The 21,246-nt window shown below is 37.1% G+C and overlaps 2 protein-coding genes and 1 pseudogene across 2 annotated transcripts; all 3 read left to right on the top strand.

The window, feature by feature from the left end:
- Positions 1–1,059: 1,059 nt before the first annotated feature.
- Positions 1,060–8,650, top strand: LOC122087937 (agamous-like MADS-box protein AGL15). The gene is made up of 8 exons (XM_042657073.1): positions 1,060–1,574; positions 3,253–3,328; positions 4,090–4,154; positions 4,243–4,342; positions 5,091–5,132; positions 6,338–6,379; positions 6,465–6,640; positions 8,251–8,650. The coding sequence occupies exons 1-8, from the start codon at positions 1,393–1,395 to the stop codon at positions 8,336–8,338; spliced, it is 771 nt and encodes a 256-aa protein (XP_042513007.1). The 5' UTR covers positions 1,060–1,392; the 3' UTR covers positions 8,339–8,650.
- A 6,101-nt stretch (positions 8,651–14,751) lies between these two features.
- On the top strand, positions 14,752–16,416 carry LOC122087936 (protein MIZU-KUSSEI 1-like). The gene has a single exon (XM_042657072.1). The coding sequence runs from the start codon at positions 15,304–15,306 to the stop codon at positions 16,126–16,128; it is 825 nt and encodes a 274-aa protein (XP_042513006.1). The 5' UTR covers positions 14,752–15,303; the 3' UTR covers positions 16,129–16,416.
- A 2,876-nt stretch (positions 16,417–19,292) lies between these two features.
- LOC122089007 lies at positions 19,293–21,246 on the top strand (annotated as a pseudogene).

The raw sequence follows: 21,246 nt of genomic DNA, 5'->3' as shown, positions 1-21,246 counted from the left end.
TATCCAATGGGTGTCAAATGCGAGAGCGGATCAGGTTCACAAACGAGAATGTAGGAGAATGATATTGATCCGTGGATAAAGAATCAATTTTCTCTCTCTTCATTTGATAGATTCTATATCCATAGATCAAGAGTGTACAAGAACATTCTCATACATGAACTTGATCCATAGCCCACAACAATATGTCTCATCGGTTAAAATCGACACAGATGGAATTAGTAAATAAACGACTTGGTGCCTGCCCTAGCATATAAGACTTGATTACTTAAACAGTCAACATCCATTTGGAACCTTAATTGGTGAGAACCGATTAAACCTTATTACATTGGGCTTGACCTGTTGATACCCCTGTGTCGTGAGTCTCCTGATCCCACACTGTTCCTATTTTGAACCATATAAGTCCCATGTGGATGATACTATTTATTTAACCACCACCGGTGTGCGTGCAAATTACCCTCACTCTTTTTCTTTGTTTTTTTCAACCCTCCGTTTCCCATTAATAATAGTAGTAGATTAATTTGTTATGGAAAGAATAAAGATGACCTTTTTTGGTCATTTAATATCACATTAAACTGCCCCTAAAAATGGTAAAATGCTATTTTCAATGGGACTTTAAAAACCTCCATTATAAGTGGTGGGTCCCACACATGCAAAACCGCGAGTGTCAGAAGCATGAGTCCTTAAAGAAGACAATAAATTGATTGAGAAATGAAACTTTTCTATTTTATGGTTTGAAGAAAATGGCAAAAAGTAGTAAATGCGATGGTCGGGAGTGGTAACGTCGTTGGATTCATTAATTTAGTAAAACAAATAGTAAATGAGGAATTTAAAAAAATGGAAAAAAAGAAGAAAAGAAAGCAAACGCAGCTATTTATATCAATTAAATAAAAATAATTTTAACAAAAAATAGAAAAAAGTCGGTGCGTCGAAAGGGTCTTCTTTTCCCTCCAAAACAGCAAATCATTCTAACTGCACACGGCACCTCTCTCTCTAGTTCTGTCTTTTTCTCTCTCTACCTTAAATTGAATTTAAGGGGGAGAGAGAGAGAGAAAGAGAGATACTGATGAGATTTACTAAACATGGGGAGGGTGAGACCCATCAACCCCAAATTGAAACGAAGATAGTAAATGATCTAAATGTGGCAAAAAACTCCCACCCATAACTGCAATCGAGGCAATGGCCATGCAGGTTGCCGTTTCCAGGCTTATTTCCATTCTGGGCAAACGTTTTTTCGCCTATCTTATCTTCTTCTATATTTGGTAGTCCTTTTTCCTTCTTTATTCCCAGGCGACCCAAGTATAGAGAGAGAAAGAGAAAGGAGATTTTGATACTGGGTTGGGCTTGTTGCTGGATGGTGAGGAGGAGTCAAGGATACGAGTGTTAAGAGGGGAAATGGGTAGGGGGAAGATAGAGATCAAGAGGATCGAGAACGCCACTAGCAGGCAGGTCACATTCTCCAAACGCCGTGCAGGGTTGTTAAAGAAGGCACAGGAATTGTCGGTTTTATGCGATGCAGAGGTTGCCGTTATCATTTTCTCTAGTACAGGAAAGCTTTTTGAATTCTCTAGTTCTGGGTATGTATCTTTTCTCTTCCCCTGTTGTGGGTCTGTTTTTGTTTCATCATAGTTTTTATTTTCGAGTATATATTTGTCTCAATTTATCTAACAGTTGAATAGGGTACACCATCTTCCGATGAATTGTGAGAATGCTTCTCTGTATGCATGCATGTTCCGGAATTGTTTGGATGGTTGCATTGCTAAATGTTGATGCTCTGTTCCTACTCAAAATGTTCGTAATCGTTTTTTTTTCTCCTTTTTTGTTCCTTCCCCTCACCCCCTCACCCCTCACCCCCCCCCAAGCCCCCTTTTCCATTTTTGTTTTTTCGTTTTTTTTTTTTTTTTTTGGTGCAATTTAGAAAGAGGGCAATATGATGATGTGACATGAGCTTTGCTCTTACTAAACTGTTGGTTGCGTACTTCTTAGGCAACCAAACAAAGGAAAAATTGTTTAATCATGATTTCCTTTGTGCATGTATTTCTCCTTGTCTTCTAAAGAAGTGGGTTTAGCCATTTGAGAGTTACAAAGGGCAAGATTTTTCTTCCCCCACCCCCCAACCACCATAAAACAAGTATTTCTTTTCAATATTCCTTCTCTGGAGAGAAGAGGTGAAATATGGATAACACCACCAACATGCTCTGCCTCCTCCTTGAGAAGATTAGAATCCAATATTTGGGGCATTCCAACACAAACAAACATATTCACTGCTCATGTATGTTGTTGATCTCTAACACTGGTACTATTGGAAACACGGAATGTGTAAATGTCAACAAAGTTCATGTTGCAAATGAAAAGTTCCCCGCCCCACCCCCCCCTCCCCTCTGAAGACTAATAGATATGTTTCAGTAGTTGATTTGGTCCTTGCCCTTGTTCAGGTATAATAGAACACATGAAATTAGGTATTTTACGTGCCAGAAAAATATTATTAGAGATGGGGGAAAACCGCTATGGTTCAGCTAAGAAAGACATGTATGAAAAATGATTAATAAATAGAAGTTGAAAGTAATAGATACATGATCAGTTCGGCTATGACTAGAACTGCAGCATGTATGTGTGAATTTGGTACAGTATCTAGCATAGCCAAATTCCAGATACTGTAGTCTTGTTACACAGGCCACCATGTCTGGATTACTTTATTTCAAAAGACAACCGCCATTTTTTTTACTTGATGATAAAAAATATTTTGTGCTATTTTGATCATGACTTTTACATGCTCTGGATTGGTTCATAATTTCACATTTCTTAAACCTCAACTTAGCAATTATAGTTTTATTCTTCTTGAGAGTTCTCTGTCTGAGTGAACACCTCAATTGATGTTCATACACACAGATAATATTTATATTACATACTAATTTATCATCTCATGTTTTTCTTTGTTTTAATCTTTTGGTGTTTTTATCAAAATAAAATTGTAAAATATGATTTTTCGTGATTCCTTCTTTTGTTGCAATTTGCTGAGGAATTCCTTTGTTGCGTAGTTCTTACAGTGTTACTTGATGCTCAAAATATGTGACATGTAATTTTGTAATAGAATTAAGTTTCAGAATTTTGTCTGATCACTGTGAGACATAATGTTACTTGCAAGTGTGATGGAATTTGATGAATCTGTTCACATACATGGCCATTGGATTCTAAGGACTAGAATGGAAATTATGGTGGATTTCACTTACTTTGATTCTTCTGTTCTTTGTGAAGCATGAAGCGGACACTGTCGAGATACAACAAGTGCCTGGATCGTTCTGAGACTTCTTTGGTTCAATATGAAGCAGAGGTAGTGACTTATTGTACTCACAAAATCCAATTTTTCTTCCCTCTTCACTTCAGTATATTCTATAACAAAATGTCCCAAGATTTTTCTTTATTTCAAGAGTTTTTCTTTTTAATAAGTTTTAGTAGTGATAAAAAAAAAAATATATTATTATTAATGATTATACATTCAACTGAACTGAGCCTTTCCCAAACTAAATGGAATCCATATTGCTTATTTAATTTCTAAAACTAATATATAAACCCTACTAATTATATGGTTAAACATATTGGATACCCAGCAAGTCCTCTATATGGGTCTTTTTGAAATATTATAGAAGGGTCCATGTGTCAGACTAAAGTATTTCCTGTAATTTAATCAAATGTGCAGATTGCATATTGATCACCTAATAGGGTGACCAAAATTCCCGCCTAGGTGACCAAGGTGACACTAGTTGCCAAGTCGCTGTGATGCCAAGGCGGTCACCTAGGCGATGGCTTGACAACTATGGTTTCATATGAAGCATAATTACCATAATTGTCATGGCATCTAGGAGACTTAAGATGTTGGAGGGGGCTTGGATGCAAGGCAACACCAACTAGGCGCCTGGATGCTTAGGTGTCACCTACTTGCCTAGGCATCGCTTTGTCAACTATGATAATTACTAGTAGAGAATTTTAAGGCTTCTGGTTCCCGTCTTCCTACGTTTTCTCATGCAATGAAATATATAATTTCTTGATTATTATGGGATTAAGTTCCTAACTTCCCTTTCTACTTCCCTACAGAGGCAACAATCTAAGGAGGTGAATATTCTAAAGGATGAAATTGCAAAGCTACGAATGACACATCTGTATGTGCTTTAAAGCTGTATTCAGTGCTATTCTATAATTTTCTTTGGAAGTATATAGTGAAGTATTTTTGATCTTCATCTTCTGTAGGCGGATGATAGGCAAGGAACTGAAGGGCTTGAGCTTAAAAGATTTGCAGCACTTGGAGCATCAATTAAGTGAAGGGATATTAGCTGTGAAGGGTAGAAAGGTACTGCAAATTCTAAGGATCTGCAATTCCATCTGCAAGAAGCAAATGGGCGGTCAATAAGCTGGCTAGGGTAGGCTGAAGCCTGGCCCAGGATCAAGAGAAACTCATAGCTTCTGGCTGAAGCCCAGCATGGGAATAGTGTAATAACCCCAAGCTTGGCCCAGTAAACACACTCAACAAGGCCATGCTTGGTCTTATGACCAGGTCCCAGGTGACTATTTAATGGGCTGTGACCATAGCCTAGTGCAAGTCCCACTTTCATGTGTTCCAGGGAGGGGTGGACTGGAGTTGCTTCTGCATCTTCATGCTAGTTTAATTAGTTTTCTTCTTTTAGTTATAAATTTATAATGTTTTAGGACCATTAAATTATAAAGTCAAACCAACTAGGGATCCCACCTACTTGTTTAAAATAGGTTTATGACTTCATCTCTTCCATTTAGTTGATGTAAATCTCTCTTGAGTTGAGTTACTTCACCTATGCCATTGCACTAGGCCTTCAAGCCCACTCTTGGCTCTGGACTTGTGGAAGGTTCACAGCCTTAAAGAGCATCATGAAGCCCAAACTTATGGAATGCTGGCCCCAATACCTCTACGTATGTTTTTTCTTTAAGTGCCAAAGTTTTAAGTTGGACCAGTCAGGTTCATTGAATGCCCTAGAAGCTAAATTATCCCATCCTTTTCTTGATGCTGCATCACATCAGTTAACATGTGGATTCATTGACCTATCCTGAAAACTCTAATGTTTCAGGAGCAATTACTGCTGGAACAGCTAGAAAAATCGAGGTTACAGGTACAATATATTGCTATGCTTTTTTGCATTTTATTATGTTGTTCTGATATGTTCCTTTGAGCATGTATGCTTTTTCTCTCTCTCCTTTTTTTTAAGCAATTGCAAATAGAAAGACAAGAATGATTCTCGTGAGATTTGGTAATGAGAATTTACTCAAGTCTTCTATCACAATATCTAAGCCTCGTGAAGAGTATCTAAACCTCTTTAGAGAGTATCTAAGGTCCACTGTTGAATTTCTATAATAAAAACAATTCAATTTAGTGTTTCTATTATGAGACTTTGCTTGACTAATTGATCCACAAAAATTAAATAAAATTTTCCCTATGGTCAATGTGCACAAAGAAATAATCCTCATGTCTTAGTTATTTCTCATGGTGATTATGTACTTTACCATGTTGTTGTATCTTAACACGAGTCTGTGCACAAGATTGCTGATTTTGTTTGTATTCTTGCTGCTATTTTTTCAAGGATGGATAAGCTGGGGCTTGAACTCCTAATGAAATTGTACATTATGGGCAGATTTTTTATTTACATTTTACATCCACCTGCATCCTGAGATAAGATGGTGGACACCTCTCTGTATAGCTTATCAGAAGTCAAAATGAGAGTTAAAATGAGAATGTTAATACAGTTAAAAATTAAGCCAAATAATCAGCTGTACTATTTAGGAATGACTTGAATCCAAAATGATAACATTTGAGTGGTATTATGACTAAAAAGTGAAGGCAGCCAACATATTCATTTGCAGTGATATTCCTATAATCATGGAGCTTGAGTCTTTAAATCTTGTCTTGCCATATGTTTTTTTAGGAGTGGCGACGAATCTGGTTTGGTTGTTCAATTGTGTCAGATTCATGTCATATTGAATTTGCCTCAAGGCCGCCCTCAACCCGAACATGACCCGTTTACTAAGAGTGTCAAGGTATCCCAACCTCTTAATAAATGGGTCGCGCTTTTGTCAACCCCATAGTTGTATGACCTTATCAATTCAATGTTGGCTCAAAATGGTCATGTTGGGTTGTGTAACTGGCATTAGATTCTTGTCATATGACCTGTTGTTAATAGTTGTCAGATGTCATGCACATGCGTTCTTTTTTCTTTTTCTTTTAATTTTTTTTTGGGGGGGGGTTTGTGGTGGTGAATGCTGTATTTAAGTTAATAAGCTAGATGGAAAATTCATTATTACTATTTTTTTGCTTTCTCAGGAACAACGGGCCATGGTGGAGAATGAGGCTTTACGCAAGCAGGCAAGCAGAAATTTTTTCTGACTACTTGAAGAATTTTTTCTTGAATGCTATCTTATCGCTTATGTAGTTTCCCTTAAATTTGTAGGTTGAGGAGCTTAAAAGTCTGGTCCCATCAACTGAGCGTCCGATGCCACCTTTTCTTGAATTCCAGCCTCTGGAAAGGAAATATGCTCTTGTTAAGCCTGATGTGATAAGTTCAAATGTGGTTTGTAATTGTGCAGTCGAGAAGCAAGGAGATTCAGACACTTCCTTGCACTTGGGGTAAGACTCAGTCCCTAATTTGAATGTTCTTGCATTTACTTTCTCACGAGTTAAATCAACTGGTTCTTTTATTTCTAAAATTGTATGAATTTGTACTCTGAAATGATTTATTGTGTTCAGTGAGATCAAATGGATGATTATGATATGCCTTTACCAACATGCTCTTAGATTACTAACTAAAACTTGTATTTACATATCTTGGATTCTAGTATTTGAAAATGTACAGCATTTTGGAGCATGTGAGTTATTCATTTGGTCTGTTCTTTTGGAGCATGTGAATTATTCCTCTCATCCATTCCTTTGGTAAAGCTAGAGCCTTGAAGGTAGACTGTTTAGGACTGTAACATGTCCTGGTTCCTTGCATGACCACAGAAGAGGCATGTAAAGAACTGTATCAGAATTCAGAACCATAGCTGTTATGGTCTCTAGGGAACCCTAGGTGTTGGAGGGGGCCTGGACGCAAGGCGGCACCAACAAGGGGCCTAGGTGACTAAGGTGTCTGGACGCCTAGATGACACCCCATCAACTATGATCAGTAGTTATTGTACTTGAATGTATTGTAACACTGGAAGAGGCAAGGCTCCAGAATGAGATTTACTCAATAAAGCACTTCTTCAGTTGTCGTTTTATGGGGTTTGTACATGAAAAAAGGGAAAGGTGAAAATTTATGAAGTGCAAAATTCTCAAGTGAAAGTAGGGGTGTCAAGGCATTCATTGTAATTTGAACCAGTCAAGCTTCAATGCTGTTTCCCACTTATTAAAAGCTAAAACAATAACAATCTACTAACAAAGAATAACTTTTGAATAGATAGACTAGATCTATATCCATGAAAAGTATTGATTTTTATTGATTATGCATTACTAAGAGGAATTATGCATAACAGAATCAAGCAGCTGCCTATTTAGTAGTTGCTGATGCTTTGAAACCAATTACTTTGGGGGAAAAATTATGTTACAGGACCTTCATTCTTTAGGTAATCAAAAGTTCTTATGAGCATGTATACAAAAGGAATTGAAGGAAGAAAATAAGAAAAAAATAGTATTTTGAGCTAGTACCCTGATGCTATCATGGGATTGAGTTGATCCTTATCTATTGCTTGAGCAAAGTGGATATATATCCTCATTATAGCAAGGAGGATTGACTTCAGTCTGTAAATTATTTACATGTTTATTTTAGTCAAATGCTTCAACCAAATCCATTGTTTATAAACTGTACTGGGATAAGGAAGACTTGTTTCATCTCCTCCCACCAAGTTGGTGAGAGGATACTACATAGACCCAAAAATCTTGTTTCCATTGGATCATTGGATCATTAGCTCATTGCATTTCCTTACAGTTTTTCACTTGCCAATCGCGGATGGATGAAAATTAGTAGTCAAATGAAATTCACATTCTCTGCTGGTACATTTTAGGTTGTCTTTGTTTTCTCAATACAAACGGATCATATCTTTAGTCATGCTGTGCCTTTTCCTCTCATCTTTTGTTACTTCATCATTTTCTGCTTCAAATCATAAAAGTATATGTTTCATCATCTTAGACAAAAAAAATGTTTATTTTGTTTTAGAGCTACTAGTTTTGCAGTCTTGACTTATTCCCTTTTTTTTTGTCAGGTTGTCAACTGATGTTTATTGCAAGAGGAAAGCACCTGAAATAGCATCCTGCTCCAATGATTCTGGGGCTGAAATGGATCAATCCTAATACTTCCTTGAAGTGTCTTATCTTGACTTGCAATGAGTAGCGTCAATCGATACCTTTAGTCATCCTCTTTTACAGGTTAAAAGGCTAGAATTGTAACAGTGATCATAGCAAAAATATAACAGTTCTCATTTTCTCATAGTTTTACCCAAAATAGATCTATGCTTGTTGGATGGCTTGAGAATCTTCGATAGAGCGTTAGGTAGTCTTGTTTTTCAGGGAGGGAAGATATGGATTTTTGTAGGATGGCATGAAAAACAAGTGTTATGTGATTTGACCTGTTTTGGAGTAATGAAGCCATTTCCTTGTTAGGTCTCTCTTAGTTTCGAAGCAGTAATTATTATATTTGAAATTTGTGTAGTACTTGTCATACAAATTACATTTCTATAGAATTTAAAATGATCTTTATGAAATATTTCATAATTTCTCACAAACCTCACCCATCAAAAACTACTGAGCATTTTAAATATAAATAAATGATTGGACAAGTTCACAGATGAGTTGGTTCTAGTTGGTGTCTGAAGACTTTAGAATTTGTTTGCGGTTTGTACTTCCTATTTAAATTTGCGGATGGTAGTCTTTTGTGGTTCCTAATTTGAATTCATTTTTTCTTTTGATGGTCTAGCAATGTGTTGCTATTCTTTATCTTTTAATTTTTTTATTGATATCACATTATTGGATATCTTTCATTTTTTTTATTATTATTTTTTAAATCAGGGCAGGGAGTTCTCTCTCTCTCTCTCTCTCACTGCAACATGTTTATATTCTTGGACAATACTGCAATGCTAATTTACTAAACATTCTATTTGAGATGAAGAACTTGTAGCTCTTTGTCCAACTTCAACCATGATCTGATCCACATTCATTTTGTTTAACACTATCCACTGAGGATGTGGCCTCAACGCTATCAACTGAGGATGTGACCTCAAAATTAACCACAAAATTTTAGAACTGATTGTTGCTTCTATTCTATTCATAGCGTAAATTGTCGGTCACTCTTTAGGTTGTGGCATATTATCATATTTGTAGATATACATTATTGTTGCTTTTACTTGACTACTTGAGCTTTTGGGATAAGCAGTTGTAACATGGAATTAGAGCCAGAATGGCAGGTAAGTGTAAAGGGTTTAATAGTTCAAATTTTTGGTATAAATGGTTATAACGACATCCAACAAAACCAGGAAAAAGAATTGTCTGAAATGATCTGAAAGAAACAAAAAAGCAGGGAAGAAGGTTCCAATTCATAATTGGCTTACGTTTTCTGTGAAAGAGAACTAATGATATAAAGTAAATGATTCTATAAAATCAAATGTGAGTATGGAAGAACATAATTAGTTTTATTGTTCAGTACAATTTAATTCTTTTAGGACAATTCAAGAAATTGCTCTGTACAAGAAAAATTCATGCTTTGCTCCTATTGCTTTTGGTGGAGACAATTGAGCAAATTATTCCTCTCCAACAGAACTTCTGAGAAAAGCCTATTCACCTCCTCTCTTACATCCTGCAATAGCTTCTCCAGTATCTCCACTCTTCTTTTTAATTCCTCTGCTACATCACTGCTTGTTTCACCACAAGTAACTGTTACAAGCTGAGCAATTCCCTTGTTTACCTCCATTATCTCAAACAAACCCCCTTTCTTCATCATCTCTTCATATACAGACACATGCAAACTCATTAATGAAGAATTAGGAAAACTCTCAATTAACTTCCTCAGCTTCAAGCATGACTCAATGTCTCCAAATAGACTTGATGCCACAACACCACATACCCAAAAGCCGACGACCTTCATAATTGCCATAGCTTGACAGATAACCCATTCTTTCCCAGAGGAACACCTTACTACCTCCCCTCTGGCTTCGGTCTCTTCTCCTTTCGATTTCTTGTTGGAACCAAAGAGCTGAATTGCTCCCAGAAGTTCCATTGCAAGGGAAGGTGAATTCTCCAGAAGACTCAAGGCATAAGAGAGTGACATACGAGCTTGACCCAGATGAGAAAGAGAGGAGGTTATGGAGTTGAGAAGCTCTAGCAATTTCAATCTTTCTTTCAGATACTCATCAACCAAAGAGACCTGCCATCCATTCATGGGGTAGTCGATATCCACAATGAGTTTCTTAAATGCTGTGTTTATTCTGGGAAGGAGTTGCAGACATTGCTGAACCCATGATAAGGTGAGGATTTCTGATCTGGGTTTGGAATACAAAGAGAACTGAATCAGGTATGTAGAGATTTCTGATTTGAATGCTTGGAAGGAAGCAGAGAATGCTTCCTTTTGGTGGCCTTGTTGATTCTCCAGCTTTGAAGATAGCTTGTAAGAACAGGCTAAGAGAAGAAGGATTGGGATTGGAATAATTTTGGGATCAATTTGTGGGTTGAGCTTATTATATAGGTTGGGCTTTGGGAGCTGCACACGTTTCTACACTATGTGGTTGGCTTCATGGGTACTTTTCTTGACTTCTGACAAGAGCAAATCCTGGAGAGTTGAGTGACCATTGGAACTTGGGAGGCTTGAAATGGTGAGGCTTTTGGCGGCAGTCAAATGATCTAATTTCTTCCGGTGTTTGTGTTGCGTCGTCACCATATAAGTCAGGCAAAACACGTTTCTAGCCCACTTGTACGGTTATCGCTGCTCACGCAATATTCCAAGGGAAGGAACCTGGATGGACCGGTGGTTGTTGACTTTGTCCTATTTTGTTAGGAAAAAAATTTAGGCACCTTTCAACGGTTCTACTGCTTTTCACGTTTTTTTTTAAATAAAAACGAATTTGATGTTTGATAAATCTCCGTCCACACAAGCCTTAATTCGTCTTAACCATGTAGGCAATCTATGAATAGGTATCGGTTCACCATCGTTTGTTATTCGTTTGATTTTAAATATTTTGATATATAAAAAAAAAATAAGAAAAAAAAATGGCTACACATTTGCTTGTGTCTATGCCTCTTGACCTCAAGCGTTGAAGATGCTTTCACACGTTAGTGTAGTGGTCAAGCAAGTGGGTAGCGTTATCTTACCCAATAAGATATATAAGATGTTGATTTTTTTATTGCCATTATCAAATTTTTTTGGGGGTTTATTGAAAATGAGCTACCACTAATAGTCCTGTGGTAGTGTGGTGTTCAAAAGGACCTGCTTATGTTCTTACCAAATCACTACCTTTTCATTAAAAATAAAAAATCTCACTAGAAAAAATGTAACCTTGATGGATCATGCCCATTAACCAGTTTGATGGCTGGTCTGGTTTAGCTTTTAAAACTATTAGAAATGGATTGCTCTAATTAATTGTTATGAATTAAAATTCTAATTAATTTGGTTCCCAAATGTTATTAGTTATAGAAGATTATTTGATTATCAATTGTTACGTTTAATTAAGAGGATTTATCATATGAATCACTCCATGGGTGAAGGAATGCAAGAGCACGAAATGAATTGAATGATGTTCGGAAACGGAAGAGGGCATTTTGGTAATAATGCGTATTGTTATGCCTTCTATTCTTCTGTGATTACTTGTAGGACTTTCTATTCTACCAAAAAAAAAAAAAAAAACTGTTGATTTCCATTGCACGCAAGGATCAAAAGGGTTCAAAGTCCAAACTCCAAACTCTATAAGTTTTGGACTTACATATGATTTTTAGGGTTTTTCTATGGGAAAAAGTCTTCCACAATGTTTGTATGCTTGTATCTTGTCGGAGGCGAATTATTTGTTGATAGGAAAAAATGGTGAGGCGGCTGCAAGGGGACTTCTAAAAGAGAAAAGAGATAGATGGTGGATATGTTGTGGACTGGAGTGATGTGGAGGATCTTCTTAGTTATTTTGGCAAAACTAATCATAAACACTTAGGCATCGTTTGATAATGTTTTTGTTGTTTCTGTGTCTAGAAATAGTAGAAACGGCTTTTCACTTTTTTCAAAAACAAAAACAATTTTTTTGGTGTTTGATAAACCTGTTTCTCGAAACATTTTTTACAGATATAATACCACTAAGAACCTCAATAGTATCAGCGGATGCCCAAAAGGGAGAGATGGTTCAGTTGCCTCTTTTTACGTTTAAATAATTGAAAGATTTATTGGGCACAACAACCTTTTTTTTTTTTCTTTCTCAAATTCGTTTCTAGAAACGATAACTTGTTTCGTCAAAGTCATTTCTATAATTATAAATAGGCATAAATTTTGATTTATGTTTTTAAAAATTGGTGAAATGGAACAACTTTATCAAACGTTTTTTAGGTTGTTTCTCTTTTTATGGGAACAAGAAAACGCATAAACGACAGAAATGAAATATTGTCAAATAATACCTTAGTTTTTTGGCCTTGGGTTTCTATACCACTCTAGTTAGAAAATGGAGTACTTCTTAAATCAGCCAAAATTTTTGTATAAAATCTACCAACTAATTTACTATCTTGTGGTAGTGGTATACCATCATGATGTAGCCATTGATGCTTCTTAAAAGGAAAAACCTTCCAATGAGGTAGGGAGGGGAGGGAAGAGAACAAAAAGAAAGTATGCTTTCCTCATCCTTCCCATACCCAATAAAATACAAGAAATCTTCATTACCCTTTTTACCACGATGTAGGGGTTAAAAAGGCCTCTAAAAGGTTAGCAAAACTGCAAAACAATCTTCCTATGTAGTTTACAAGTTTTTTTTTTTTTTTTTTTTTTTAAATAATTTTCTTTATTGTACAATCTCATAGAAAAATAAAAAGGGGATCATCTCAATGATATTTCTATACGAGCATGTAGAATGAAACCTTAATGTTTTATACCTCAAAGTTCCTCAAGTCAAGATTAAAAGAGGATTTTCAATTTTCTTAAAAGAGACTTACTATTATGTTATTTTCATGAATTATTTTTGTCTCACACTTGTCTCGCATTCTTTTAGAGTACACATCATATGAACAAGTTATTAAAAGGAAGAAATGTGTTACAATAAGAACACACAATAAATTAATGTTACAAATTATTTGGCACCATAAGGCGTGTCAATAAGAAAACTTGATAAAAAAATTGATTTTATTAAAACAAGCCTGATAAAAAAATTGATTTTTTTAAAACAATCTTTAATAAAGAGATTATATTAACATATGGATAGGTCAAATTAATAAAAAACGAAATGAGAATGATGATGGTGATATACGTGGGAACCCCAATTAAAAAAAATTTTTATTCATCATAAATCACATAAATCAATAGGAAACCACAAAAAAGGAAGCTGATCAAAAGATGGTGAAGATGATTAATTAATATAGATGGTGATAGATACAGATGATAGACATAAAGCAGAAATGGTCATGAACGCTGAAATGTTAGGCCACCAATCAGATTAGTCTTAGCTCAGAGTAGTCTGTTGTAGGAACCGTCCAAATGTAGTTTATTTTAACATAATTATATAACTAATCATGCTTATTAAAGCTATCCTAAGATTAATTTGATTCTTGTTTTCCCTTTAAAAATGAATGGATGGCTACAGTGTTATCGCCTTCTTTTCCACTGACTACCCATATTATTATATGATATTCGTAACTCTTTTTCTTTTTTTTGGTAATGTGATATTCGTCACTCTCATGTCACCAATCACATAATAATACAGTGGTACATATTTCTATCCCTATCATCTGGTCATACCTCAACCAACCCTGTGCACTTGCAAAATTAATCCAACGGTCATTATTGCACACACAAATATTTGTAGAGGTTTCTCACCACATCAGAGTGGAAAACCACATTTTTTTTTCTTTAATAAAATAACTATTGAGAACGGTAAATAGGTTTGTTCAGCAAAGAATTTATATTTCATTTGAGGAGAGAGAAAGAGAGTGTCAATATGAATCCCGCGGGTCATTATATGAAAAGGCATGGAAAAGAATCCTAAAGATTTCTTACTACGTGAGAATGGAAAACTATACCAGTGAGAGGAAGGAAAGAAGATACACTCAATGGATGACCTATGTTTTTTATCTTTTTGAAAAGGAATAAAGTGTCGTATAAGTTTCACGGCTCATTATATTAGAATGTATGAAAAAGATTACACACGCTAAGGTGTCACCATGGACCTTTTTCAAACAATAAATACTAATATGGTATCAACCAGTAGAACCATCCATAATGCTGATTTATTTCGATTGGTTGAACCAAAGGGCCAAATAGAGTTCTTGATGGTAGGGTTAGGTACTTGGGTTTGTTTATAGTCCTCTCCATATTAAAGAACTTGAGCTTTGGGGTTGGATGATTCAATACAAACCATTTCACCTAGTGATTGGATAAAGATTATATTATACCATACTGATATGATCATATGGTCTTAATCAATGTTGATAAGGATTTCAATTCGGATTTGTTGAATTAGACTAAATTGGACCATTTTACACCCTAAAATACCATCAATCCCGCCGATATACATAGCTAATCTATGGATTGGACAGTTAACAATCCAGAGTGTGAATCAGATTCTTTACAAGAACCATTCTCGTATAATTGATCCACAAAAATAAAATCACCACAAAGTTGATTGTTAGATGAATTCCATCAGTGCGGATCAACTCAGTACATAAATGGTTTTCGTACGAGGACTTGATCTGCTATCCCGGATGGATCCTCTAGTTGAACCAGAACCAATTAGCCTATCCTTCGATACTGGTCCATCCATCCAGATCAAAGAGTGAATTAATGTACCGATATAACCTTTAATGATGCTTCATACGACCTCATATAAATTGTAATATCACCATATACCTCAATCGCCTTGGCAATCTTCCGGCCAACACCATCATCACCTTTGTCTGCCGCTTTATATCCCACCTCTCTCTCAAAACCTCTGTGTTGTGAGCGTCTTAGTGTTTAAGAGGAAAAAGGAAAAACTCTACCACATTCACCTCCACAACCCTCTCTCTCTCTCTCTCTCTCTCTCTCTCTCTCTCTCTCTCTCTCTCTCTCTCTCTCTCTCTCTCTCTCTCTCTCTCTCTCTCTGTAACATACGATGAAACCAGAGAAGGTGATCCTGCATAGGAACAGCAGCAACTGCAGAAGTAGTCGAAACATCCTCCCAGCAAACTATGTGAGATCAACACCATTCACACCAGACACCAACGCTGTATCAGATAGGCCGCTAGTCCATAAATACGGTGGCGCCGCCGTATCGTTTACTTGGCCCAACAAAAATAGAAACATAGGAATTCTTCTTCGTTCACTCCTCCGCTTCATCTCACTGCCTTTCATAATTCCCACAGGCTCCACGTGTCGTTGGCTGAGCATTCCGTCCCGTTTCTCTCCGGCGCCGTCACTTGGCCGTAAAGTCACAGGCACACTCTTCGGTCACAAGAAGGGCCACGTCAGCTTCGTGGTACAGGACCACCCCCGGTCGGAACCGGTGATAATATTGGAGTTGGCTATGTCCACCTCGGCATTAGTGAAGGAGATGTCGACGGGACTCGTCAGGATTGCCCTCGAATGTGATAAGGGCTCAACCTGTGGTTCCGGTGGCCGGTCTTCGGTGAAGCTGTTTCAGGAACCCGTGTGGACGATGTACTGTAATGGAAGGAAGTGTGGATACGCTGTGGCTCGCACATGTGGGGATTCGGATTGTCACTTGTTGAGCACCGTCCAGACGGTGTCGGTCGGTGCTGGTGTGATTCCGGCGGATAAGAGCAGGATTGGTGATAGGAGCGTTTGGGAAGGAGAGCTTATGTACATGAGGGCTAGGTTTGAACGAGTCGTAGGGAGTCGTGACTCGGAAGCTTTTTATATGATGAACCCAGATGGAACCGGCGGACCCGAACTCAGTATCTTCCTTCTTAGAATCTGACACTGGAAGCCTGGAAAGACGTGAGCCTGAGGCAACTCTGCGTCCTCTCTCCACTTAAAAGTACTACAAAAGTACGAACCCAGAACGGATCGGAATCGTCCATGTACTGAGTGACTCAGTAATTTGTAAGCTGTAAGTTGTATTTCCTATCTCTGTATCATCTGTGCTTTAAAATCTTGTTTTCCGTAGAATTAACTACAAAAAATAGTCTCGCTCTAAATTTTCTACCCCAAAACTTCAATGTGGTAGGTGGAGGTAGGGGTTCAATTTCAGTCCCCGCTAGGTAGGTAGGTAGGATCAAACAATGTTTAAAGTCCGGTTAGAGTTTATTTAAAATAAATGATTAATTGCTCCGATAAAGAATTAATATCCAATCAATTGTTTATAAATACTAAATAGGACCATACCTAACATGTGAGGCTCAAGTCTTGAATCAACCAATTGCAGTGCGAGTTCATAAGGGGATTTGAATCCTCTATGGCACAACATGGTGTCCAACACACATCTAATGCCTAAAATCGTCTTTGGTTGTGTGTTATTGTCTTAGATTCTGAATCAAGGTATTTATGGCCATTAGATATGCGTCAGACACCATGTTATGTCATAGAGGAGTTGAATCCATCCCAAAGTGGGACAAACCTGATTAGACCTAATTCCGAATTCTATATATCCAAGTGTCCGACCCATCCACACGTGTGCACGTACTGATGAGAGAGAGGGTTAGATATTACAAAGCACGCTTATAGCCCACACATGATCCACCCGTGTCCCATCATTTTATATTTGATGTAAGGAAGGATGAAGTATCCACGTTCCATGTACCAAATGATGACAAATCTAGTTGAAGGTAGTGCTTTCGGCATGAGAGGGATGAAATTCTATCTCACCAGAAGTTATGATAGCCCGGTTGTCCTAAATTCAAATGATGTGAAGGTGATATATACCAACCCACCACCCATCCCCTCCAACAATGGGGGAGCTCCCTCCTCCCTGTAATGTTGGGGGAGCAATGAGACACCTAGTTCCCAACTGAGCGTGAAAATTTGAAAATTGGTACCTTAATAGGAAGACTCTCTGGGTGAAAGGATGCGCACAAACACATATGCGAGACAAAAGCAGTGATTTTGGTATTTTGTAATGATCATGATTCTTTTGTTTTTTCGTAGAATGTAATGATCTGATTCATGACCAAGATGTTTCATCCCAGGTACTATTCCTTCACTTTGCGGCTGTGGCTAGACCGTCAAATGGTTGGTTTGACCCGGTTTTAGTTGGTTTTTTTATTTTTGTATATATATATATATATATATAAAAGGTAGGGTGTCAATTCTTAAATCCAACCGGTAAAACTGGTCAGGCCAAACCGATACCAACACGGACATAATCGAACCGAAGCCTTATTGGGTCGGTTTGGTTTGGAGTATTGCAACCCCAAAACAAACCGAACCGCACCAGAAACCGGATGAACCCGAAACTGGCTCAAAACCTGGATCGAAACTGAAACCAAACCGGTAAGAAACCGAAACACTCCAAAATTCATTAAAAAAATCAAAATTTGCATAGTTTTGTAAACATTTGTATGGAAAGTCGAATCCAAACTGGACCAAAAACCAAAACCAACCCGAGTACAAATCGATTTAAGAAACCGAAGACAAACCGAAACCAAACCACACCGAAACCAAAATCAAACCGAAATCAGAATTTCCTTGTTGGTTTGGTTTCGGTTTCAACTTTCCCACACCGAAACCGACTGAACCCGGATCAAAACCAAGCCAGACCGACCGATTGACACCCCTAATATAAGGTGAGTTCGAAATTGGATCAATGAGGTGATAATTGTCAAATCAAGGCTGTTGGTTGATTTTGATCGGTTATTGGTTTCTTTTAATGGTTTATTTTTGGCTTATCTCTATATTTATACATAAAAATAGGGATAAAGTTTGATGTCATTGCTGAGCGGCCTTTACGTCAAAGACACAGGGGTGTACAATGATGAGAGGGACACACATCCTTGCATATGGGTGTAGGGGCCGTTCACGGACATAAAACACTTGCCCATAAACTTTTTAAATTTTATCAGATTTTTTGTATCTAAAAAATCAATTTCAGTCAATCTCATCGACTTTGGCTGATTTCGGACTTTAATGGTTTGTAAAAACCTAAAACTAATATTAAACAAATAACGAATCCATGTATCGGTTTTGCTTTGATTGAATCTCAATTTTAATAACCCTAGCTAATGTTGTAAGTCTTGTGACTTTGGCCATAACATCGTTGTGGTGTTGTAGTGAAGAAAATGAATAGAAAGAAGGGGAAGGGGAAGGGGAAGGTTGCCCAATATGGCTCCTGTGTCCATAGGGGCATATAAAATTACCGTCTTGCCCTCGTGAAAAATTTCATTCATGTTGATAGCATTGTTGATAGGATGTGTGGCGCATGTGCCCAGACACATGAAGGGCAAAATAATCACCCCACGTCCATGAAATGAAAAATCTCACCTTTGTTGGATCCCTCTCCCTTAGGAATATTATAATAAAAATTTAAAAAATATATATATATATATATATTGCTGAGAAATATACAGTTGTTTGTGTGTGTATGGAAGATTTAAGTGCATGGGGTGGCAATGCCAATATCTCCCGCGCGCCTGTGCTTTACTTAATGGCCAAAGTTTTATAAATTGTAAGTGGCAATCAAATCGGTCAGAATCGATTGCGATTTGAATTGGATCTGAATCGGTCCGATTCTAATCTATTTTATGATTAAAATGGAATCGGTTCAAGAATCGGTCCGATCCAAGTTGGAATATGAAAAAATGACTAAGAATCGGTCCAGGCTGATTCAATTTTGATTCAAACACTAATGATTGGTATATGTGGAAATTGGGATCGATGTCATCCGGTTTTGATACAAATTCGTCAATTCACCAATCTAATTCCTAATTAAAAAAGACCTTATGATGGGAGTACACATTATAACAACATACATGCATCATAGATACGTTCGAAAAATAAGAGTGATCAAATTAAAGATGCCTTGAGAAAGATGAAAGTAGATAAGACTCCAGGCCAGATGAGTTGCTAATAGAAGTATGGAAGGATTTGGGAGGGTGTGAGGTTACTTGGCTAACCAATTTATTTAACAAAATTTTGAACACTAGAAAGATGCCTGAAGAATGGAGAGGAAGTATTTTAGTCTCAGTCCACAAAGACGATGTACAAAGTTGCAATAACTACAGAGGTATAAAACTTATAAAAACAATGAAATTATGGGAGAAGATCATCGAAGTCCGCATTAGAAATGAAACTAATTTCTCGAGGAATCAATTTGGTTTTATGCCTGGGAGATCGACAATGAAGGCGATCTAACATTTACAGAAACTCATGAAAAAAATCTAAATCCTACAAGAAAGATCTTCATATGGTGTTCATTGATCTATAAAATGTCTATGATAGAGTTCTTAGGGAGCTAATTTGGCATGCTTTGGAAAAGAAAGGGGTGGATAGTATATATGTGGACATAACCTAAGACCTGTACGAGAACGTGGTGACTAGTATGAGATTGGCGGAAGATCATGGTAGTGAGTTCCTAGTTACCATTGGATTACATCAATGATTTATTTTAAGTCTCTATTTGTTTACACTCATCATAGATGATTTAACTAAGGACATTCAAGAGGAGGTTCCGTGGTGTATGTTTTCGCCGATGGTATCGTTTTGGTAGATGATATAATGGTTGGGATTAATGATAAGTTGAAGTTATGGAGATCTACCTTGGAATCAATAGGTCTTAAGATAAGTAGAACGAAGACAGAGTTTATAGTTTGTAACTTTAGTAGCTCAAGGATAGATACTGATGTGGTGAATCTTGAAGAGCGAGAGATCCTGCAAAGCGATTATTTTAGATATTTGGGGTCTACTATTAGCAAGGATGATGAGGTAGATAATGATGTTTTCCACAGAATTAAAGCATGATGATTGAAGTGGAGATGTGCATCTGGAATGTTGTATGATCGACGTATTCCCCTCAAGCTTAAAGGAAAGTTTTACAGGACGGGCGTAAAACTGGTTATATTGTAGGGGTGGAATGTTTGACAGTCAAGAAGTGTAACAAAGATAAGTTGAGTGTAGCAGAGATGCAGATGTTGAGATAGATGTGTGAAAAATCTATGAAAGATAGAGTGAAAAATGACAGGGTAAGAGTTGGGTTGGGAGTGGCCCAATACAGAAGAGTGATCAAAACCAACTGAAAGGTGCTAGTACAGTTGGGGGCAGGCCTAAAATAACTATTGATAAGTTGATAAGGAAAGACATGCAAAAGCTTGGTCTTAACTCTAGTATGACATCAAATAGAGCTCTTTGGAGGGCAAAGATCCATGTGGCAGATTGCATTTAAGTGGGATGACCTAAGATGTTGCACTGCTTTATTTCTTTTCTTGATCACGCCCCTTTTTTCTCTTCTACCTCTTATCTTTTCCTTTGACAAATCCATGTAGCACTTTTATGGAAAAGAAGATCAAAAAGCAAACCTCCATCCATTGCAGTAATTGGTAACCAATTCTTAAAGCTTTCTTACAAAGAGCTTTTTCAAGCTACTAGAGGATTTTCTTCAGCTAATTTCATTGGTTCCGATAGTTTTGGCTCTGTATACAAAGGGATTATTGTCCAAGATGAAACCATTGTCGCAGTCAAGGTACTCAACTTTCAAAATCCAAGAGCTTATAAGAGCTTCATAGCTGAATGTGAAGCATTATTAAACATTCGACATCGAAATCTTGTCAAGATTTTAACTTCATGTTCAAGTCTTGATTCAAAAGGCAAAGATTTCAAAGCCCTTGTTTATGAATTCATGCCCAATGGGAGTCTTGATGATTGGTTGCATCTACCGATGGAGGTACATGATCATTCAAGAAATTTAAGCCTTCTTCAAAGATTAAACATTGCAATTGATGTGGCTTTTGCATCGGATGACCTTCATTATCATTGTTATGCGCCAATTGTTCATTGTGACTTGACAGTGATATGATTGCACATGTTTGATTTTCGCTTGGCGAGACTACTTTTAGAACCTAACGACAATTTATTCCAAGCTCAAACTAGTACCATTGGGATAAAATGA

This window comes from Macadamia integrifolia, chromosome 9, assembly GCF_013358625.1.
Source record: "Macadamia integrifolia cultivar HAES 741 chromosome 9, SCU_Mint_v3, whole genome shotgun sequence".
In the NCBI taxonomy this organism is placed as follows: Eukaryota; Viridiplantae; Streptophyta; class Magnoliopsida; order Proteales; family Proteaceae; genus Macadamia; species Macadamia integrifolia.
This window is presented reverse-complemented; position numbering and strand designations above follow the sequence as displayed.